This window comes from Ochlerotatus camptorhynchus, unplaced genomic scaffold (genome assembly GCF_037179485.1).
Source record: "Ochlerotatus camptorhynchus isolate MF236.1 unplaced genomic scaffold, CSIRO-AGI_Acam_v1.1 ptg000232l, whole genome shotgun sequence".
NCBI lineage: Eukaryota > Metazoa > Arthropoda > Insecta > Diptera > Culicidae > Ochlerotatus > Ochlerotatus camptorhynchus.
Genome location: NW_027040722.1, coordinates 2,628,483 through 2,649,393, shown reverse-complemented (window position 1 = coordinate 2,649,393; position 20,911 = coordinate 2,628,483). Strand labels below are relative to the sequence as shown.

The 20,911-nt window shown below is 41.1% G+C and overlaps 1 protein-coding gene across 2 annotated transcripts in view; it reads left to right on the top strand.

Moving 5' to 3' along the window:
- Positions 1-20,911, top strand: part of sbm (sobremesa) — a 129,920-nt gene that overhangs the window by 45,479 nt on the left and 63,530 nt on the right. Inside the window, exon 1 of one of the 2 annotated variants that reach the window (XM_065225676.1) lies at positions 7,784-8,263. The exons of the other annotated variant lie outside the window; for it this stretch is intronic. Within the exon in view, the coding sequence (XP_065081748.1) occupies positions 8,170-8,263 (94 nt within the window). The 5' untranslated portion in view covers positions 7,784-8,169. Of the gene's footprint in view, positions 1-7,783; positions 8,264-20,911 lie in introns of those variants that run through there. 2 annotated transcript variants of the gene reach the window in all.

Below are 20,911 nucleotides of genomic sequence, written 5' to 3'. Positions count from 1 at the left end.
TTATGCTCCCGTCGTCAGATTATTGATTTTGTGTGATTGGGATACGTGCGAATATATGGGACGGCTTTTTGCTTTTGCGGCACTAATGGAATTACGGTGCTGTGCAGGATGGATCTTTTGTGGTTTCGATTATGCTTCGCTAATGTTGGTTGGACGTTGGATGGCTAGTGAAAATTAATAGATGTTGTCCTTGATCCGGAGGCTACTAAAGTATATTTTTTTAATACTGTGCTACATCGAATTCCAGACAGATTTACCCAAGTAACATTATTATCAATGTTTTATAAGAGCATCAATTAGTCCATTTAGTGTTATTATAGAGTTGAGAGCAAGCGTAAAGTTCCAGCTAAGACGAACAAAGACCATGCTTTTGGCATGATTCGTTTTCCGTCGATCTTGTTTTCCGTACTAAGGCTGTGAACTATTTGCCGAGTTAAATTTAACTCATGGTTAAAAGTGACATTTCGAAAGTTATTTTCTATGTTCGAAAATCCCTGTGCTGTCGATCGACCGGCTTTCGAGAAGAACTGAGCCACAGTTGTCAGAATTTAGCTTCTTGGCTGTCAGAAGTAACCACGCTCGGATAGCAAGGCTAACCGATAACTTTCCATCTGTCAAATTTTAACCAAAAGTTAAAATAATCTACCAAATGGTTCAGAGCCTAAGTACCAATGCTATCGACGCCAGGGAGGCTGCTTCCACACTCTACCTATCGACCCATCAACTCATGGACCAACGGCTATACTTCCCTTCCGAAGGAAGGCGTGATCAGGGATTTTATGCTTCAGAAAATCCCGACTGCGCCGACTAGGATTGAACCCAGGTCCTTCGGGGAACCAAAGAACTTTTAGCGACCTTATCATTAATGTGATGTTCTTTGCCGTTAAACAAAGGAACTTCAACACATTGCATCCTCAAAGTTTCCCTGAATCGAAGATAACGATAATATCGGCTTACTTACATGCTAATCACCACCATCAGATAAAGGAGTGAAGTCATTGACTTTTTATTCTTTTTCCCCATCACGTCATACCTTGATTGTAAGCGAAATTTCATGTCTATATATTGGTCGGTTGGATGTGCCACTCATTGATGAGGGCAAAATGTATTCGCCATCCATCCCCGTTAGGTCCCATCATGGAAGAGTTGCCACCAAGGCGAGTGACAGGCATGGTGGTGGTTAACGTCATGAGACAATCCCTGTCCTTTCCGAGCGACTTGCCGCACCGAAATCAACAAAATGCTCCTATCCACTCTAGACACTTTCACAATTTCCCCAGTTCCGCAACCGAACGAACATCCGTGTATTGGAGTTGTTTGATGAGAGACAAGTGTATCGAAATTATTCCTCTTTTTTTGCGGATCAAGCTATTTTCCGACGTTTGCCTTCGATCTGCGGACTTTGTTCGGTGTGTGGGAAAATACGAATTTAATCGTTTGGAAAATTGCTTGGTCCTAACTTTTGCTTTCATCGTCACTAAAATATACATACTTGACAGTTTTGATTCAGTTGTGGACATTGAATGTTTATGTTTTCAGTCAAGCGGGTCAGTAAAATACGGCCTGGTGGGAGTCCTGAAAACTTTTCGAAGAGGAAGCCAATGCCTTCCTCTCCTCATACCTCAAACGTTTGTATTATGTCACACTAAAACCACAGACAAACAGACGTAACTCTTTGAAAAACTTGTTCTTGAAAACATAGTATCTCAAAACATATAACCTCAGTAACGACATCTATCTGGCTTCTCGCGGAAAACAAGCTTGCTCGCTAACTCGTAAACAATATTGCATAAAACTTCTATAGAATATATAGAAACGTCAAAGTGATCCGATGCCAGCGCTGCGGCGAGTAGTTCGCGGAACTGATAATATTCAAATCAACCGTTAAATGCATGAACGAAGATACACAGTGAAGAGTTACGTCTGTTTGTCTGTGCTAAAACACAACTAATGGAGGTGGTTTGAAATGACTGGGGCAACACAAACCCACATTAGGCTGAAGCCTATTTCACAACCATTGGATAAATATTTAATAATGGTTCAAGTGCGGTAGGCCAGAAGTGCTCTTCTGTGGGAATCACTCGAATGTGAGGAGTATTCCAAGCAAACACTGACGTATCTTAGCGGTATTTGTTTTCAATGATGATGAGTAGCAAGTCAAGTTTTTCCCACGAAGAGCTCCCATGAATCCTTGATTCAAGAGAAGGCGAATTATTTTTACGAACAAGTGTCGGGTTTCCACCCAAATGCTCAACTAGATGCATGGACTCTTTTCCGAGCAGGAAGTTGATTGCTTATGGTTGATTGTTGTCCCATCTCTTGCAGTGATAGAAATATTCAATGTGTTAAGTCTGTTTGTCTGTGTTAAAAGTATTGATTTGTGCTCGATTTGATTGCTATATAATCAAATAATTTATGAGATAATTATTGCCCATAATAGGCCAATCAGTTTATTTGTACTATAGTGTAGTTTACTGAGATTTCAACAAAAGATATCACTAACAGTTTTCCATCGAAACGCTCAAAATTCAATTCAGGCCCATGGATTACGCGAACGGTGGTGCGTAAGCTAAAAGTCATCCATACAACACATTTTTGTAGGAGTTGTCATTTTTCCATAATATTTTTTTGAACAAAAATCGGCAGAAAAAGTTTGGCCCTTTTCAAATGTTAGTCTAGATAAATTTTGGAAAAACTAAGTATGCAAAGTGGCATATTTAGTCAAGGTCCACACATCCAGAAAGTTTCATTGAAATATGAGAGGGTGCTGCCAGCTCCGCATACGATTTGGTGCGAAATGCGTCCATAACTACACGGTGTTGACTTGCTGTCCTTTATGTGCTCGGAACGTTCCTCTACGTTCCTCTCTGTCTGCTTCTGTTCTTGCTCTCTGAACACGTCTTCTGGCTCTGAGACAACTAGCGCGGAGGGTGCTAATTGCCTCGTTGCAGCAGTAAGCTGGAGGCCGTCTGTTATTTAGCTCCAGAACCGGCATGGTCGTGTCACATGCCCTTCCTAACGGTTCTGTCAACTCGTCTTCCACTGCAGGTAGCAAGTTCTCGTCCTCTGTACTGCCACAGGATTCCGTTGGCCGATGCCATATCGGATTGCCTGATGGTCACTATGGGTATATCCTTCACACACTCTCCAATTCATGTTTCCACCAGCGACGGACTGCACTCCGAATTAAGTGACGTCGATAATGGATTCCCGGCCATCTCTGCGAAAAGTGCTGGTGATGCCTTTATTGAACAGCCTAGTTTTCAGCTTCGCCAGAGCTTCCAGCAGAATGTGCCCTCTTGCGTTGGTACATCGGTTTCCCCACTCCACTGCCTAAGCATTGAAGTCTCCTCCGATGACTACCGGTCTTCGTCCGATCAGCTCTTCGGTAAGTCCAACCAGCGTCTCGTGGAACTGCTCCATCGTCCATCGGGTGCGTAGCAACTGCATATAAATATTCCGTTAATTTTGGCGATCACGAAACCTTCTTCTTGAATGGGGTATCTACCCATAGCTTGTATTGCAGCCATCCCAGCTCTATCCGCCACCTAGTTACCTTTATCGGCAGGGACTCGATACAGCTTGTGCAGTGTCGCAATAATTGAAGTTAATTTGAGTTACCTCTGTTATTGTTGCGACAAAACAATTAACTGTCATTTGGAGCGAAATGCTTGAGAATTCATGTTTAAAAACCAAAAATTTCAGCAAAATCTTCAGGCTGACAAAATCGGGGAAAAAAAGCTGTCAAAATCGGGGGTAGACAAAATTGTTTACTTACGATACTAACACTGAACGTCTGTTCAAGCTTGTCTTGGAAGGTCTTCCCAGTGATGAATCTCTGGATCAGATCAAAGATGAATTGAAAAAAAAAACTTGGAGTTGAGCCACTCCAAGTAATCAAAATGAAAATGAAATCCCGTCCTGGCGATTCGCGCAACGGGATTTCCAATGATTTTTATTTAGTTCACTTCAAGTCTAGTGAACTGAACAACCTTAAGGGTTTAGAAAAACTACAAAGGACAGCCCTATGTGGTCTTATATGATAAATCTTATTTGTTAATTTGGCAATAGGTGATAATTTTAATTATCAAAGCAGCAGTTGCACATTCGTGCAATTTCCAATAAGAACATTTTGAAAAATGATAAATTCTTAAAATGCGTAGAAATATATCTGATCGATTGGTGATAAAATTATTGAAATTGGTTCAGGGGCAGCTGAGTTATTAACGTTCAAAATCTTTCATAATTTTGTTACATGTTCCATTTTCGTTTTTCACAAAGTGTACCCCCATATAGAAATCACAGATGTAGTCCTACGCTCCACGTTCTCGGCAAGGTACTAATTAACAACGGTCAGCGAGGAACAAATTCTTAATTCGTTACCTTCGCTCATTTTCACCTCCAACTTTTCAATTTTCATACTGCCGTCCTCTAGCGGAACTATCAACCTACCTTTCTCTCCACGGAGACGAAAAAGTACCCAAAATTAAGTACCTACTTTTACCTCAATTCCCGGGTTCAGCCCAATAACCCAAATTTGAGTAAACTGCATATAGTAGTTTCCATTTAACACCAGCAAAAAATACTTACTCTTAAGTATATTCTACCCAAAATTAAGTTTAATTTACGTAATTTTGAGAAAATTTAATTCACTCAAAAGTAACTTATTGGGCTGAACTATATCATTGGGTCGAATCTCTCGTTCCTTTTTTGAGAACAATAACAGGTGCAAGTGAGAGCCTCAGCTCAAAATTAAGTAAAAGGAACTCAAATTTTTGATTGATATTTTTTCTCCGTGTAGCTAATAAATTATCACACTAAAAGCTTCATGTTAGATAGCATTTCCAACCAACTCTGAAAATCGTGAATGAAACATTTATCTATTATTGAAAGGTTTTTTTTCCAGTTCACTTATTTGGAAGGCTCAATCACGTTAGCTTTACGGGTTCGATAGTTATTGTAAATTGAAACTTAATTTTGAATGGTATAGGAACTGAGTTCTGAATTTTTTAAATTGAATGTCAATTTATATCAAAATTTAGAATAAATAATCGAATTTTGATGTATTTTTAATTAAATTTATAAATCATGATTTTTTTTAATCATTATTGAATTGAGTAACAAAAACAGCTGCGTAGTCCTACGTCAATAATGCGTGCTTCGGACACAAATCTCAACTTTGCCTATGTTGCTCATAAGCAGAGCTTCATACTTGCCGAAAAAAGCATCAAGCTATGTAGGCAAATAAAAAACTACAAGGGACAGCCCTATGGGATTGTACGTAATGGTAACGTAGGACTACGTGGTCTTATATAAAAAGCAGGAGCTTGGTTCTCTCTGTTAGTACTCTTTAGTATGACGCGCTTGGCATAGATGGCCCACAGCTACTCACGAAGAACTACTGATTCCGATCTCAGTAGCGGTGCGGCTTCTTCCTCCTTCTATGAATGATCATGTGGGCTGCAGCTCGCTGCTTGCAGGCAGCCTTTCGTTGTGTACTCGAGAACACCACCACTCACCATGCTGTGGTTGAATAAACACCATTTGGTGAGACCGGATGGAATTCAACATTGAAATCTGTGTTTGGGAAATCGCTTTTCGTAGGCAATCGGTGATAATTTTAATTATCATAGTAACAGTTGCACATTCGTGCAATTTTCAATAGTGACATTTTGAAAATGATAATTTCTTAAATTCAACAGATGCGCAGAAGTATTTTTAACCGATTGGTGATAAAATTCTTGAAATTGGTCCAAAGGCGACTGAGTTATTAACGTTCCAAATCTTTCATAATTTTGTTACATGTTCCAGTTTCGGTTTTCACAAAGTGTACCCCCATATAGAAATCACAGACGTAGTCTACGTCAAAAGTTGTAAGTGATAGTTTGTGTCTGTTTTATAAACTGAACAGTCCTTATGTAAAGTTCCATGCAAATCGGAGAACGTTAAATCTGATCGATTCGTCATGTGGCGTGAAACTGCTCTTCATGTAACATTTAAGTTTCATGGCGTTGTGTTTCAGCTTAGGTACAGTGCTCAATATATAAATTTAACATATGTTTGTTCTGTAACGTATACTTTTCAAATTATGTAATGAAACAACTAAGATTCTAGAAGTAGCCATAATCAGCGATGAATAGCTTACAGTTCTTCCTGACTGATTCCAAGATAATTTTATATTCATAAACCTGTGGCCGTTCAGTCAGCTGACATGATCAACCCACAACACAGACATTTTCACACAAAAAAAAACAAATAATTCTGTAAATGTTTGTTTCTTTTGCTGCTGTCCATCTTTACTCGACGGCAACCACTCCCCCATTTCGAATGGCAAAATGCGTCAGAGCAACAATGTTTACGCGGTTCATTCGCAAAGTTCGTCTAACATATTTCACATCCATTAACTTTACCATTTAAAATTGCACCCAGCACGTTCCTGTGTGCGCTATTTTCGCATTTACCCACCACTTTGGAGCAATTTCTTGCTAACGGCTTTCATCGACCAGCAAGGAAACACCATCTACTCAAGTCTCTATAATAAAATAAAATGCAAAACTGTTAATGAGTAAAATCGAATTTATTCGCTCATGAAAAGGTGCTTATGAGTGCCGCAAAGTGCATTCGGCTCGTTCGCAAAATTATCAGCTATCAGTGCTAATTGGTGTTTCTTTTTCATAGGTTTTCGATACGCGCAGGGGCGCGTTAATTATAAACATGTTCTCAAAGGGGTGGGCGGGGCCGGTCTGGGGGATATCATTTCATTCACAGAGCAAACACCAGACGTCATCGCATGACTAATTTTACACGATCGTCTAGAGCTCTAAAAACCATCATCTCCTACTGCACAGTGCCATGTGGTTCGTTCGTTTTCATCGTTCAGTAATTTCCGACCAGGTATACCGTGGGGGAGGAAAGGGAGGGATGGCTCGGATGCCAATATTTTCTCATCAAATAGTTATTTTCGGCGCCGAGGCGGCAGAGTTCGAATAGTTGAGATTCGCTCTCGTGCTCTTTCCGTACTCAGCGTCGTCATCGCAGTCGAAAGCATTTTCACAATAAGGGATTCTTATGCTTTTGGCAAGATTAATTGGTCTATTGTTGTTGAGCAATCCGGTCGCGAGATTTTTCAAGAAAGATGAGTGAATTTTCAAGCATTACATAATAGCTCGATGGGTGGCAAATACTCGGCAATTTTTGTACATCTCGCGGATTTGCACCGCGACGTGGAACTGTGTCCATGACTTGTAGATGACAGCTGACATAGTCCTCATGGATGGCCATCGAACCAATAACTCAGATCTCTTCGTACAACTTCGCACAACTGACGCCACCGAGCTCGTGATAATTCTCATAATACAACAATAGGCAAAAGTCAACCAAGTCCAACCTGAGCGAAAATACTGTCAACCAGTAAGGCAGGCAATAAATATTTGCAGTAAAGCACGAAAAAGTTGATGAGCAAAACACCAGAGCAAACTTCCAACAGGAGGAAACAACAACATCACATGGTCAAGATCCACAATACAAACACACTGAGCAGTTGATCACTATTTAATAAAGTGAACCCGATCATCATCAGCAGCAGCAGCAGCAGCAGCAGCAGCAGCGCAGCGGTGTGAGTTACGGGTGGATCGCGCAAACGCGTCGCTGCGCTGCCAAATTTTCGCGCCCGAACCCGAACTACACTCGATCTACTTCCTCGCGGTCGCGATCTCGCTCGTCACCACGGTGCTCTCTGCTGGTTGCACGGTTTATGCCTCTCTCTATATAAGCCCGACCGGCGGGAAAATATTCTTTTCAGTATATTCGCAAATCTTTATCGGTTAGCATCGCGATTCGCGGGAAAATCGTGCCGATATTCTTCAGAGAGAGAGAAAGAGTGCTTCCGCCCAAGTTTCGGGCCATCAGATAGAGGAATAAAATAGTGTTAGTTTTTTTTTCGGGTTAAGTTCGGAGAAGAAACCCGCAAGATCGACGATAGTGACCGAATAGTGCGAGAAAAAAAGAAAAACAGGATTGCAAGTGGTTTTGAGTGGGTTCAGTTGTCTGTTAAAACACTCACCGAGTAGTGCAGTCGAGTGCAGTCCGTGCAGGCTCAAGTTCACGAGCGGGTGCGCCAAACCGTTCAGATCCCCCATCCCTTTTCCCCTGGATCGCAACTCGCATGCCATGCGCGATTCAATTTCGCAGTTTTTCTCTTCAGCAGCGAGCCACCACCATGACTGCCGGAAACACAGTTCAGATTCCGACAACAGCTTTGCAGGTGACTATCCGAGGGGGGGAGGGGGGGAGGAGGTTAGATCTAAGAAAAAAGAAAAGAGATCCTCGCCTTCAGGAAGTGGAAAATGTGGTTGTTGGGGGAACGGTATCTAAGTGAAAGAGTCGATCAATTAATACCACAGACGTAGTGTATTAAATAACCGCGAGAAAATAGCACGCATCGTGGACACCTTGTTTTTTTTATATTTAGTTCGTTTGTATGGAAGGCTCAATCAAGTTGGCTTTACAGAGCCGATAATTCATTGTTTGTAACAAAATTCACTTATTTCTATGTCTAGTAGGAGTTGGGCCGAATACTCGCGGTTTACACGAGGTTAGAGGGTACATTGTCGAAGGATAAGATCAGGGGAGATGCTTGGGGGGTGGAGTTTCGTTGTCTCGTCAGAGCATTATCGCCAGTATGAACGGTAGTGCGGTTCTAGATTCGCCTGGAGTTCAACCGGCTATGGTGGTCACCTTGTCGGAGTGCGTAGGATGAGTTACTGTTTGAAAATCTGGTTTGGTGATCACTTTCTATGCGATTGAAATGATTGGCAGCTCGTAAATCCCTGCGGACACATGGTCCCTGGACTATGATGTTGCATTAGTTATTAAATTTCAAGTGATTTAGCCTATTTGCTGTTCATCTTGGACAATGGTTTCGTATTTGATTGGTCTAAGTTTTTCAAAGAGTTCAAACGATAGTTTTCCAATTACCAAACGTTTCGGCTTTTTTTTGCCAAAACTGAGAGGTTATTTATTGGGTAGCATTGTTTTAGCATAGCACATACCAGTTCAACGTACTTAACTCTATCGGTTATGTTGAAGCGTCCAATGGTAAGCTGTCTCAAACTCTGAACCATTTGGCGATTTTTTTTAACTTTTGTTTAAATTTGACAGATGGAAAGTTATCGATTAACCCTGCTATCTGAGGCTGTGTTCCATTTGGCGAATTTTCACTTAAACTTGACAGATGGAAAATTTCCAAATAAACCTGCTATTCCAGCAGACTTATATCTGACAGACAAGGAATCAATTTTGACACACACCTTCTCGAAAATTGACCGATCAACAACAGAGGGATTTTCGAACATTATAATTTAGTTTCGAAGTGTCAAGTTTAAGTGAAAATTCGCCAAATGGAACACAGCCTGAGCATGGTTATTTCTGACAGACAAGAAGTTAAATTTTGACAACCGTGGCTCGAAAACCGGTCGATCGACAGCACTGGGATTTTCGAACATACGAAATGTCACTTTTAACCACGAGTTAAATGTATCTCAGCAAATGGTTCACAGCCTCAATGAATTTATAACAGTTTCCCTACATGATAAACTGTTGAGAAACAAAGCAATCATTGGATGAAGCCAGCTATCATAGTAGTCTATGAGGATATTGGAACTATAATTTTATTCATTCCCTGTCAAGCCATCAAGCTGAATGGACCTTTATTAAGGCTGTGAACCATTTGCCGAGTTAAATTTAACTCGTGTCTAAAAGTGACATTTCGAAAGTTATTCTTGATGTTCGAAAATCCCTGTGCTGTCGATCGACAGGTTTTCGAGAAGAACTCAGCCACGGATGTCAACATTTAACTTCTTGTCTGTCAGAAATAACCACGCTCGGATAGCAGGGTTAATCGATAACTTTCCATCTGTCAAATTTTAACCAAAAGTTAAAATAATCCACCAAATGGTTCAGAGCCTAAATAACTGTTAAATAACTGTTCCCGTTACTTGAATGACTTCTTGCACTGCGTAGTAGAAGAAACCTCAACAGGTTATCAGAGCGACTCACGAAAGGAAGTTTCATGTCATGGAATTCCACAATTCGCTGGTCAATAGTATGACACCTGGCAGTTTCGCTTGAAGATGTCCCAACGATGCCAGGTCACTGAAAACGAAGTGGGTATTCAGTTTGAAGGAGGATGAAAATGGACGATCCATTTGACAGACAGTAGTAAAATGCATCCTGCAGCGTCCCGGGATCGATTTTGAAGAGACATATGCTCCTGTGGCGAAGCTGCCTACGGTACGGTTGGTTATAGCAGTAGCATATACATCAGATGGACGTGAAATCCGCCTTTCTTCAGGGCGATCTAGAAAAAGTCAGTGAGTTACGAAAATCGATGAATGGACTCAAGCAATTCCGACGTTGTTGGAACGAGCACCTCAACGGCGTATTGTTGAAGTTGAGCCTGATCAGATCAAAGCGGGATTACTGGCTCTACGTGTCAATAAAGAAATCCAACCAGGTTTATCTGGTGCTGTCCGTGGACGATCTCCTTATTGTCGGAAGGAAATTGGAAACCATTCTAAAATTGAAACGACGATCGGCCTTGTAATTTGAAATGTCCGACTGCGGTGAAGCTAAACTTTTCTTGGGGATGAAACTGGATTATCGTCGGAATTCAGGTGAGCTCAAACTATCCCAGACGGTCAATGTATAAAAAAAAATATTGAGCCGGTTGCGGATGACAGAGTACTATGCTTCGAATACTCCGATGGAAAAGGCACTTCAACTGAACAATGAAGGAAAGAGGACTGCAAAGCCGTATCGAGAACTTCTTGGAAGCCTGATGTGTCAGATGGCAACTGTTAGGCCAGATCTGTGCTTTCCAATTTTAAAAATAACCGACGGATAACCATTGACAATCACTCAAACGTATCGTCCGGTACCTGAAAGGTATAAGTAGCATGGGACTACTATTCAAGAAAGCTACATCATTGGAACCGCTTGTGGGATTTGTAGACTCAGACTGGGCATCAGGTTTGGTGGACCGGAAGTCAATCACTGGCTACATTTTTAAGGTGTTTGGATGTCCTGCAGCATGGGCAAGCCGAAAGCAAACAACGGTATCAACTTCATCTAGTGATAATGCTGAATCGAAGCGGGTAAAACACATTGACATCATTTCATAAGAGATCACGTGGCAGCTGGAACCATTGAGATAAAGCCAAGGGGTAATGGGTGCCGAAAATAGATTTAAAAATCTTGGGCACATCTTCGGCACAATCTCGTAGGCATTGGATTGTTGTAAGTAAAAAGGGAGCACTGCTGGTCACTGAAGTTGTTCACAACATTACGTGCTGTTTGGCTGTATATTCACGAACATCATCTAATTAAGTATACCTCTCACCCCAGCAGGCCTGGGTTCAATCCCAGTCGGTGTCGCCGGGATGTTCTGAGGCATAACATCTCTGATCACGCCTTCCTTCGGAAGGGAAGTAAAGCCGTTGGTCTCTGGTTCATGAGTTGATGGGTCGATAGGTAGGGTTCAGGTGTGGGAGCTGCCTCCCTGGCGTCGGTAGCATTGGTGCTCAGCACGGAAAACAAATCAAGGAAAAAAATCTAATTAAAAATATCAGAGGAATTCAGACCAGCAGCTCACTTCTCGGTTCACTTACAGATTTAAATCCGAAATGGTGCTAGACCGATATTAATCCAGGTATCACAACAGCCTATGAAGATGTTGGAACTATAATTTTATCCATTCCCTGTCAAGCCATGAAGTTGAATAGACCTCGTTACTTGAATTACTTGTTTCACTGCGTGGATTAATCCAGGTTATTTTCTCTCTAAAGTGGGCCCGTTTATTGCAAGGGGTAAGTCACTCAGCACATTGTGCCGAATTTAGATTCGGCACAGCTTGGGCACATCCATCGGCACAATTTCGTAGGCATTGAATTGTTGTAAATAAAATGGGAGCACTGCTGGTCACTGAAGTTGTTCGTTCACAACATTACGTGATGTTTGACTGTATATTCAGGAACATCATCTTATTTAATATACCAGAGGAGCTCAGACCAGCAGTTCACTTCTCGGTTCACTTACAGATTTAAATCCGAAATGCCGCTAGACCGATTTATCCTTGCGATTTCAAACCAAAACATTCAAGGTGCCAGAAATACCGGGTTGCCGGGATGGGTATTTTACAACCCACAATATATTGATACGTGTGGGGTTCGTTTAAAACCATTACGTTAAATCATGATCAAGCACTGGTTTCATTACCACAAGTATTCAGTTTTCTACCACACGACAGAAGTTTCGTCAAATTTTTTCGATTTTGCATCTATATGCTCATCAATATATTTGCCGTCAATATTTGCATCAATATGATTGTCAATGCTTTTGAGTATTGACAATATTTTTGCCAATGAGGTGCTTGCTTTAGGTCAGCGCTGCCCAACGTGCGGCCAGCGGGTCGGACGTGGTCTCTGGATCTCAGTAATGGCATCATTGTAGTTCAATTTTATTCATCACTAGCTAAGTGTGCTCGACCTTGCTCGGGATTCAATATTAGCTTGATTAGCGCCGATTAAAAAAAGCATGCTATATTTTTCTGTTTAATTTGTATGGGAACCCCCCCCCCCACAAAGGGGGGAGGGGTCTCGAACCATCGTAAGAACCTTCCCGGCCCCAAAAACCCCTGCATACAAATTTCCACGCCGATCGGTTCAGTAGTTTCCGAGTCTATTAGGGTCAGACAGACAGACAGAAATTCATTTATATATATGTATACATAGATTAGGGATTACAGCCCAGCATGAATGAGAAAGAAACAAAATGGCATAGGTCAAAGGTTGGACGTCAAATCCAAACAATGTTTGGTGTTGATTTCTAAATAAGTTATGTCATTCAAACCGAAGATGGTTCTCTCAAAACAGTTCGTAACATGCCGACGAACAAGAGAACCATGCTCTCTCTTCCTCTTTATGATGATCCTAGGAAAGCAATTCACCTCCACAACCCCGCAAAAACTAGCGATCGCATCGCCCACCATTGAGTGCTTCTCGCTCTCCCTCCGACATCGATCGAATTTTCCCCCTCGTGGTTTGTGGAAATCGTTCTCATGACAACCACCCAATCAACCGACACAACTGGTAACAAGTGGTGCTGCGGTTTTGTTTTCGTCAAAGAGATTAACGATTAACTCGCCAACTAGCCGGAAAACATTCACGCAAACAAACACATCTGTATGTGTTGGGCTTACATCAATCATCTTTTTCCCATCAAACACGAATAGGTACCTACGTATGGCTTTGATTTAGATAACCCGTGTGCCATGTGTCGAAATAATTCAGACTGTCGATTTACTGCACTCGTCCGTCGGAATCGCAAGATAGCGACTGTTCCCACTTAATCCGACGATCGATATTGGAGCTCGTTTATCATCACCTGTTTTATTTTCGGGCGCCAACAGATCCCTGCACTCATTCTTATTTTCAGCCTGTGCTGCTTGGATATAGTTATGGTGAAAGTAGATAGAATCCTCAAATGGCCGCTATTTTGTTTTTATTTTTGTTTTTGCCTTGCCACTTTGAATTTTTGATGGAACGAATCTCCGAAACTCATGCAGGAAATTGTAACCACAGTGCAGCAAAATAGTAATTATAGTTTCGCACCATCGTGCCATCAAAAATTCGAACCAAAATAGCGGCCATTTCTGGATTCTATCCACTCTCACCTTATAGGACTTATTTATACGCTATAAGAGCTGATAGTTACTGATTTTCGCTTGAAGCCAAAACATCTGGGCAAAATTTCGGCTTCGTGCGTCATTCACAATGGGAACGAATGGGAAGGCGGCGAGTGAGTAACGCGCTTTCTCTTCACTTTTCGCTGGGCTCATTGTGCGAATGTATGTACGGGTATGTGAAGGGACTGGATGTCTTCGGACCGTATTGAACAACATTAATTAATCAAAATGCTATGGTTTATGTTTTTATGAGCCTTTTCGGAGACCGCTTTGGATCATCAGGAACCGCCTTTCATTCATCAGGCTAGACAGATTTTCTCGGATCATCTGGGTGGGAGAAGTTTTTGTCAGCTGATATCTGTATACGCTTGAAGGGATGGGGAAGGAGGCAGGTACATCGACCGACAGCCTTTTTTAAAAGGTATACCTTTTTGATGGATCGTATCAAATTCGCTTTATCTGTTAGATTAATGGTTAAACGTTGAACATCATAAATAAGTACAGTTATTATCTGTTTCGCTGTTTTTGGCTTTTTTTAGGGAAAGTGTTCATGGTTTTTGAACGCTTGCAATTTTTTACCATTTGAAATCAAATCATTCACAAATGTAAAAACTTTGGAACGGTCGTGAATGGAAATCAGCTGTCACACTATTCTCAATGTTCGGCACCTGCCTGGATTAAAGCCTTACAGTAAAAGTATGGACGCCTGTCAACAGTTGTTCCAATCAGGGCTGGCAAATGTCATTTTCAATGAAAGATCTCACGTGATATTTACAGAGATAGTTCTGTCACTATCATTGGATAAGAAAACGATGATAGAGATTTTCTTCAAAATCTCATTGAATTTTTCGTCATGACAGAACGTGACAGTGTTGTGATCATCGTAATTACTAGCTCATTTAATACTATTAAAGTTACTTGTACCGAAGAAATCTTAATAATAAATCCTCTCTACCGATTACATACGGTAGTTTGCTTAAATTCATCTAAATTAGTTAGAAATGTAGATGTCAAAACCGCATAAGAATTATTCTCATGAGTGCTTGATCATTGAAAAATGACAAGAAAGCTAATGATAGGTAGTTCCGTCTCGTGATAGTGAAAGAATCTGTTTTCTCATCGTCACATGACGGCCGTGATATTTACCAGCTCTGGTTCCAATCGAACCGTCAAAATGCACCGCTTTGCTCGACTGGAAAAGCTTTTTTTCTTGTTTTGTGGTGACAGTCGTCCATACTTTAACTAGAGGGCTTTAGCCTGGATGACTCCAAAAAATAGTCGAGTATTAGTACAAGACACTGAAGAAGTCTGCACATTGTAGACGAGATACGCGTATCTGTCAAGGATAAGCAAATAAGGTAGTGGAATTAAATAAAAAATTACTAATCTTTCTCTCTCTCATTATCCAGAAAATTACCATACCATAAAAGCTTCGTGGATCAAAGTGTTCTTTAACCTATTTCCCATCAGTAATTCATTCTCTCAACCTGCAAATGATGAATCCATCAGTTTTCCACGCTCTGTAATGGTAGCATGCACAGGTTTTAAAAAACATCGTTAAGTCTATTTTTTTACACTAACTGGTTATCACAAAACCGTTTCATTTTCTTATGTTCCTGAGAGAGGGAAAAGGAGGAGTGAAAAATCAAACCACCAGTTAGTGGCAAAAGCTACAGTGAAAGATGCATTTCACACCGCCATTACCGAGCGGGAAAAACTGGATAGGTTCAATTTGAAAACTTAGACTGTGTCCCAATTGAAGAGTTAAAGTTAACTCGTGGTGACAGACTAGAAGTTAAATTTTGACAACTGTGGCTCAGTTCTTCTCGAAAACCGGTCGATCAATAACACCGGGAATTTTGAACATTTAAAATAACTTTCGAAATGCGACGCCTTAATGACTTTTGAGTTAAGTCAAACCGGTTTCGGCTTTGCGCCTATTTTGACCATGCTTCAACCATAGTTCAAATTGTTTTACGAGAGTTAGACCTTGAGTTGTCTTAATATCTTTAATTTCAAATTTTAAAATACACACAAATATTGTCTACGAAACGATGTACATATGTTCATTCTTCTGAGGTAAATTTTGGCCAAGACTGGTACACTTACCCTACTTTTAAAATCGTCAAAATGATATTAAGACTGTGTTTCATTTGGTGAATTTTCACTTAAACTTTACACTTCGAAAATAAATTCAAATGTTCGAAAATCTCTCTCTTGTTGATCGTCCGATTTTCGGAGAAGCTGTCTATCAAAATTAATTCTTCGTCTGTCAGAAATAAGTCTGCTGGAATAGCAGGTTTATTTGAAGATTTTCCATCTGTCAAATTTAAGTGAAAGCTCACCAACTGGAACACAGTTAACGGCGCCGGTGGTGTAGTGGTAAGCGTGATTACCTCTCACCCCAGCAGGCCTGGGTTCAATCCCAGTCGGCGCCGCCGGGATGTTCTGAGGCATAACATCTCTGATCACGCCTTCCTTCGGATGGGAAGTAAAGCCGTTGGTCCCCGGTTCATGAGTTTGATGGGTCGATAGGTAGGGTCCAGGTGTGGGAGCTGCCTTCCTGGCACGTCGGTAGCATTGGTGCTCAGCACGGAAAACAAGATCGACAAAAAAAAACAAACCAAAAAAAAAAAAAACTGGAGCACAGCCTTAATATGTCATGTGTGAAATATTTGAAGACTGAATAGGCTTTAAAATGAAGAAAATTTCCTTCTAAATGCCGAAATAATCTCAAAAGCACCAACATGCGAGGGATGCAGGAAAAATGTTGCATTGCTGTTGTGAGATGCGCGCTCTCTTATAGAAAGAAGATCAATGAAGATTTTGAAGATTAATTTCCTGTGAAAAGGTGGAGAGAATTACAAGTACCGTGGACCCCCGCTAATTCGAACGGCAGTTAATGTAGTTGAACGGGGTTCATTTTAAATTTGCACTTCAAGTAACCCTATCAGCATCAGAAATTCATGTTTCTGGCAGCATTATTTGCTGTTTTGTTTTGATTCTGCGTTCCGTTCAGCAATGTTCTATTTTACTTCCATTCCATATACTGAATGACGTTTGAGCAATTTTTAGTTTGCAACGGTGTGCTAATTAGCGGGGTTAATTTGTCATCTGATTATCAGCTTTAACAGCATGCTGTGACTGTCATTTGCGTCGAATTATTTTCCCTGGAACGACAATAAAAAGTGTTGAGAAAAAAAAAAGGCCAAAAACCAAGGGGTAGGTGAGGGGGGGGGGGCGACTCTATCTATGATGCAGGAAATTTTTTGTTTTGATGATATGAGATTTACTCGCGCTTAATAGATAGAAACACGATTGATTATGAGTTTGTACATTTCCTGCAAAAAGGTGGAGAGCGATGCGAGTAGATGGGTTTAGATGCAAGAGACGAAAAAAGATTTTCCGTAGATTGATTCGCTAGTGTGAGATTTTTCGACCATTTAAAATCGAGATTTAGATGTTTCGCACCCTTCGGGGGTAGGTCACTGTGCTCTCCAATCTTGGGTCAACATTTTTCTCAGTGTGTCGCAAGTGTACCGGTGGTGTGCCGATTGTGCCGGCAGTGCCGGGCATAGAGGAAACTGCGATTTTTTAAAATACGTATAATATGGTTAATTTGGCAACTCGGTATTTCTGGCAGCTTGAATGTTTAGGTTGTAATCGCAACGGCCCCGACAATGTCGAATATTGTGCTCGATAAGGATTCCTTCTACCGACGAGTAAAATGCCTCTACGCCAGCTTTAAGGAACCAGAGTTCTCCCATGATGATTCGCTGCAGAAGGTGGATTGCATTCGGCGTAGACGAGGAAACCATCTACAGAAAATCAACCTCGCTGAAGACCTGGCTGCTGGAATACGAGCTCACCGCTACGATTACAGTGCTGTGTGAAAAGTCAATCTTTTTCCTGACCAGCAAGAAGAAGGTCGATTTCCTGAAGCAGATCAAGGATCCAAAGATGGCAAAACGTTGGGCGGCTTCTCCAAGGAAAACTTCTCGGGTGAATTCTGTGAATCATGGCGAGGCTTCATCAAGGACAAGACAAAAGCTCCGAGATTATCACCATCGGACGGTAGACGTATTCAACAAGCACCTCAAAGATCACATCACAAAGATTATTGATGCTGATAAGAAAGTAAAACATGCCAAACTGTCGGAGGGTGTCGAGCAGGCTCTGACGGACAAAAGGTACGTCTCCGATGTGGAGACATGTGCTACCCGGCGATTATCCCGTCGGGTTACAGCTTGAAGTTCAGTGCATTCAGCGACGAGAACTATCTGCACTTTGGATCGACCATCTGTGCTCTGGGTGCGCGTTACAAGTCCTACTATTAAAAAGCCCGTCCGAACGCTGCTGGTCAATCCGACGGAAACGATTCAGAAGCACTACACCTTTCTGCTCAATCTGGAAGAGGAACTGCTGAAGGTGATGCTTCCGGGCAAGAAGCTCTCGGAGGTTTTCGACGTCGGAAAGGTTTACGCCAATAAGAATAATCTCAAGCTCAGACGTGCGGTTTTACCATCGGGTTGGAGTTCCGGGAGAATTCGATCGTAGTACCTCAACAAGTGAAAATCGGTTTAAACATTGTAAGTTAATTAGGTTGAGTTAAAACAAAAAAAAAACTCCGTGTGATTGTACCGTGAAAATTAGTTCGGTATTGTTCAAATCAAGAACCACATGTGAAAAGGGCATACAAGCTTTTTTGTAAACAAACCTTTGTAGGACCTCTTCTCGCCAACCGAGGGTCGCCCACGCAAACTAACAACATCATCGGGAAGGGAAAACCTTCCCCTATCCGGTGATGTTGATGGTTTGCGTTGGTGTCATATGGGTGGCGAGAAAAGGGCATAAGAATGTTTGTTTACAAAAAGCTTGTATGCCCTTTTCACATGTTGTTCTTGAAATGAGTTTGGCAGCACGTAATGTTGTGAACAACTTCAATGACAAAGGATGTGCCCAAGCTGTGCCGAATCTACTTTCGCCAACCTGTGCTGAGTGACTTACTCCTTGTCAAAAACATAGATTTTGATTGTTTTTAATAATGAAAAAATATAAAAAATCCACGAAAATCTGTTTTTCATATGATTCTTTAAAAATGTAGCTGCAATTTTTTTCCTAAATCACGATGGTAAAAAGTTGGTTAAAAATACCGTAGTTTCTTAGCTAAATTTTTAAAATTATAAGATAGAAAAAAATATTTTAACACATGAGGTAAGTGAGCCAGTTATGCAAACATAGTAGGCTCAGCCCACGGAGGGTTGGGTTTTCATGAGCTGTCACGAATTTATCTGTTTTTCCGGGGAGTTCAAATAAGTTTTTTTTTCAACATGTGTGATAAGTATTTGGACGATTGATTGGTATTGTACTGAATCTTATGTGCGTGTGTTTTAATTAAGAAAATATCGTAATTGGTGTTATATCGATTTGGGAAAGGAGAGTGTCTGCCGCGTGGCGATGGTGAATCGCTACCAATATAACTGTGAATGATTGGGCTAAAAAAGGAAATGTGGTCGTTACCAAGTTGAAGGGTGACTTGAATCAGACCCCCTTCACTCTTTGGATTTTTTAGAGACAGATAACAGCGCCAACCGGTTTGTGACGAGACAACGTTGAACTGCAGCGCTGGAAGAAAACACGCACACTATCATCTATACATGTACGAACCCACACAACTGAGCGGACGGTACTGCGCAAATCAAAACACGAAGCGGTGTCATCACTCATCGTCTTCATTCAGCTTCTGCTACTTCCGTTTGCGTTTGCTTTCACCGGCGTTGACAAATACTTCCTACGTTATAAAATAGGAAAGTAATGATTATTCCAATGTATTTTTTGAATATAATGCGTGCTGCGTTGGCCAAAGAAGACGGCATATTTTATTACGTTTAGCAATGATTTCGATACGTTGCAGTGCCAGTGACTGGGGTGTTGCAATAATTCTTTAGAGAGAGTGAATGCTTTTCCCATGTTTACTTCTATGCTTATTAAGATTCTTTTGAGCACCAGCTCCGCAAATCATCAATTACTATTAGAAATTTGCATTTTACTGGTCTTCTTCTTCTTATTCGCATTTCAAGCTTATTGCTTACTGCATATTAGCTTATTGCGTGCTATCAACTTAGTGTTCTAAAATACACTTCCTCAGTTATTAATTGAGAGCTTTCGATGCCAATTACCAATGCATGAATTTTGTATATTGTGTGGCAAAAGCACAATGATACTCTATGCCCAGGGAAGTCGAGAAAATTTCCAACCCGAAAGATTCCCTCGACCGGACCGGGAATCGAACCCGCCGCCTCCGGCTTGGTAATACCGTGCCTTTACTAACTAGGCTATGAGGCCCCTCAGCTATGGGCATTTTACTGGTACCGGTGATATATTGGAAACTCTTTCGCTCGAAAGCAAAACATATTACAAGCACATTGTGATTGTATTCTCAAGTGTTTCTGTTGCGTATAAAGTGGTAATGATTGAAAATCGGAACAATCACAAACAAGTAAGAATCTTGATATCGCAATATAATGATGATGACTTCGAGAATGATATCGTTCTCTTTCCTCGACTGATCATCAACGTCCGGATTGACATCTATCATGCTGACACCTGTCAGTTATTGAGCCCAGGTGGTCAAGTTGGCGGGGAACTCCCAACAGTTTCAATGTGCACTCAACAGATGGCACTGCGATCACATACGGGTGGAATTATATGCCTTGTATGAGGAATTAGTGGGATATCTTGTTAATTAGATATCTTTGCAGGAAGAATCTTATCATCAAGGAAGTGAGCGGCTGATAGAAAAAAGAGAGGAGATGAAAAAGTTTGTATAATTTTGGGAGTTTATCATTTTACCTATATTTATTGCTTATATTTATTATGAAGAATGACGTGTTTGTTGCCCCCTCGCATAACCGCTGGATCCACGAACAAGTGTTAGTTATGAAAAATTAAACCTTCAACATCAAATCGTTCGATCCAGCCACATCAAGAAGAAGCGACCGAAGGACGTCTCCACTTGTAACATTTCATAGCAGTTTTTCAAAGCTCGGAAAAGTTGACCAGTTTTGGTGCGATCATTCCATTTTTATCTATAAATTAGGAATTTGGCTAACATTGGAGGCAGTTAGTAAGATATTTCTGTCGTGACCGGACCGAGGTTTACAGCCACGG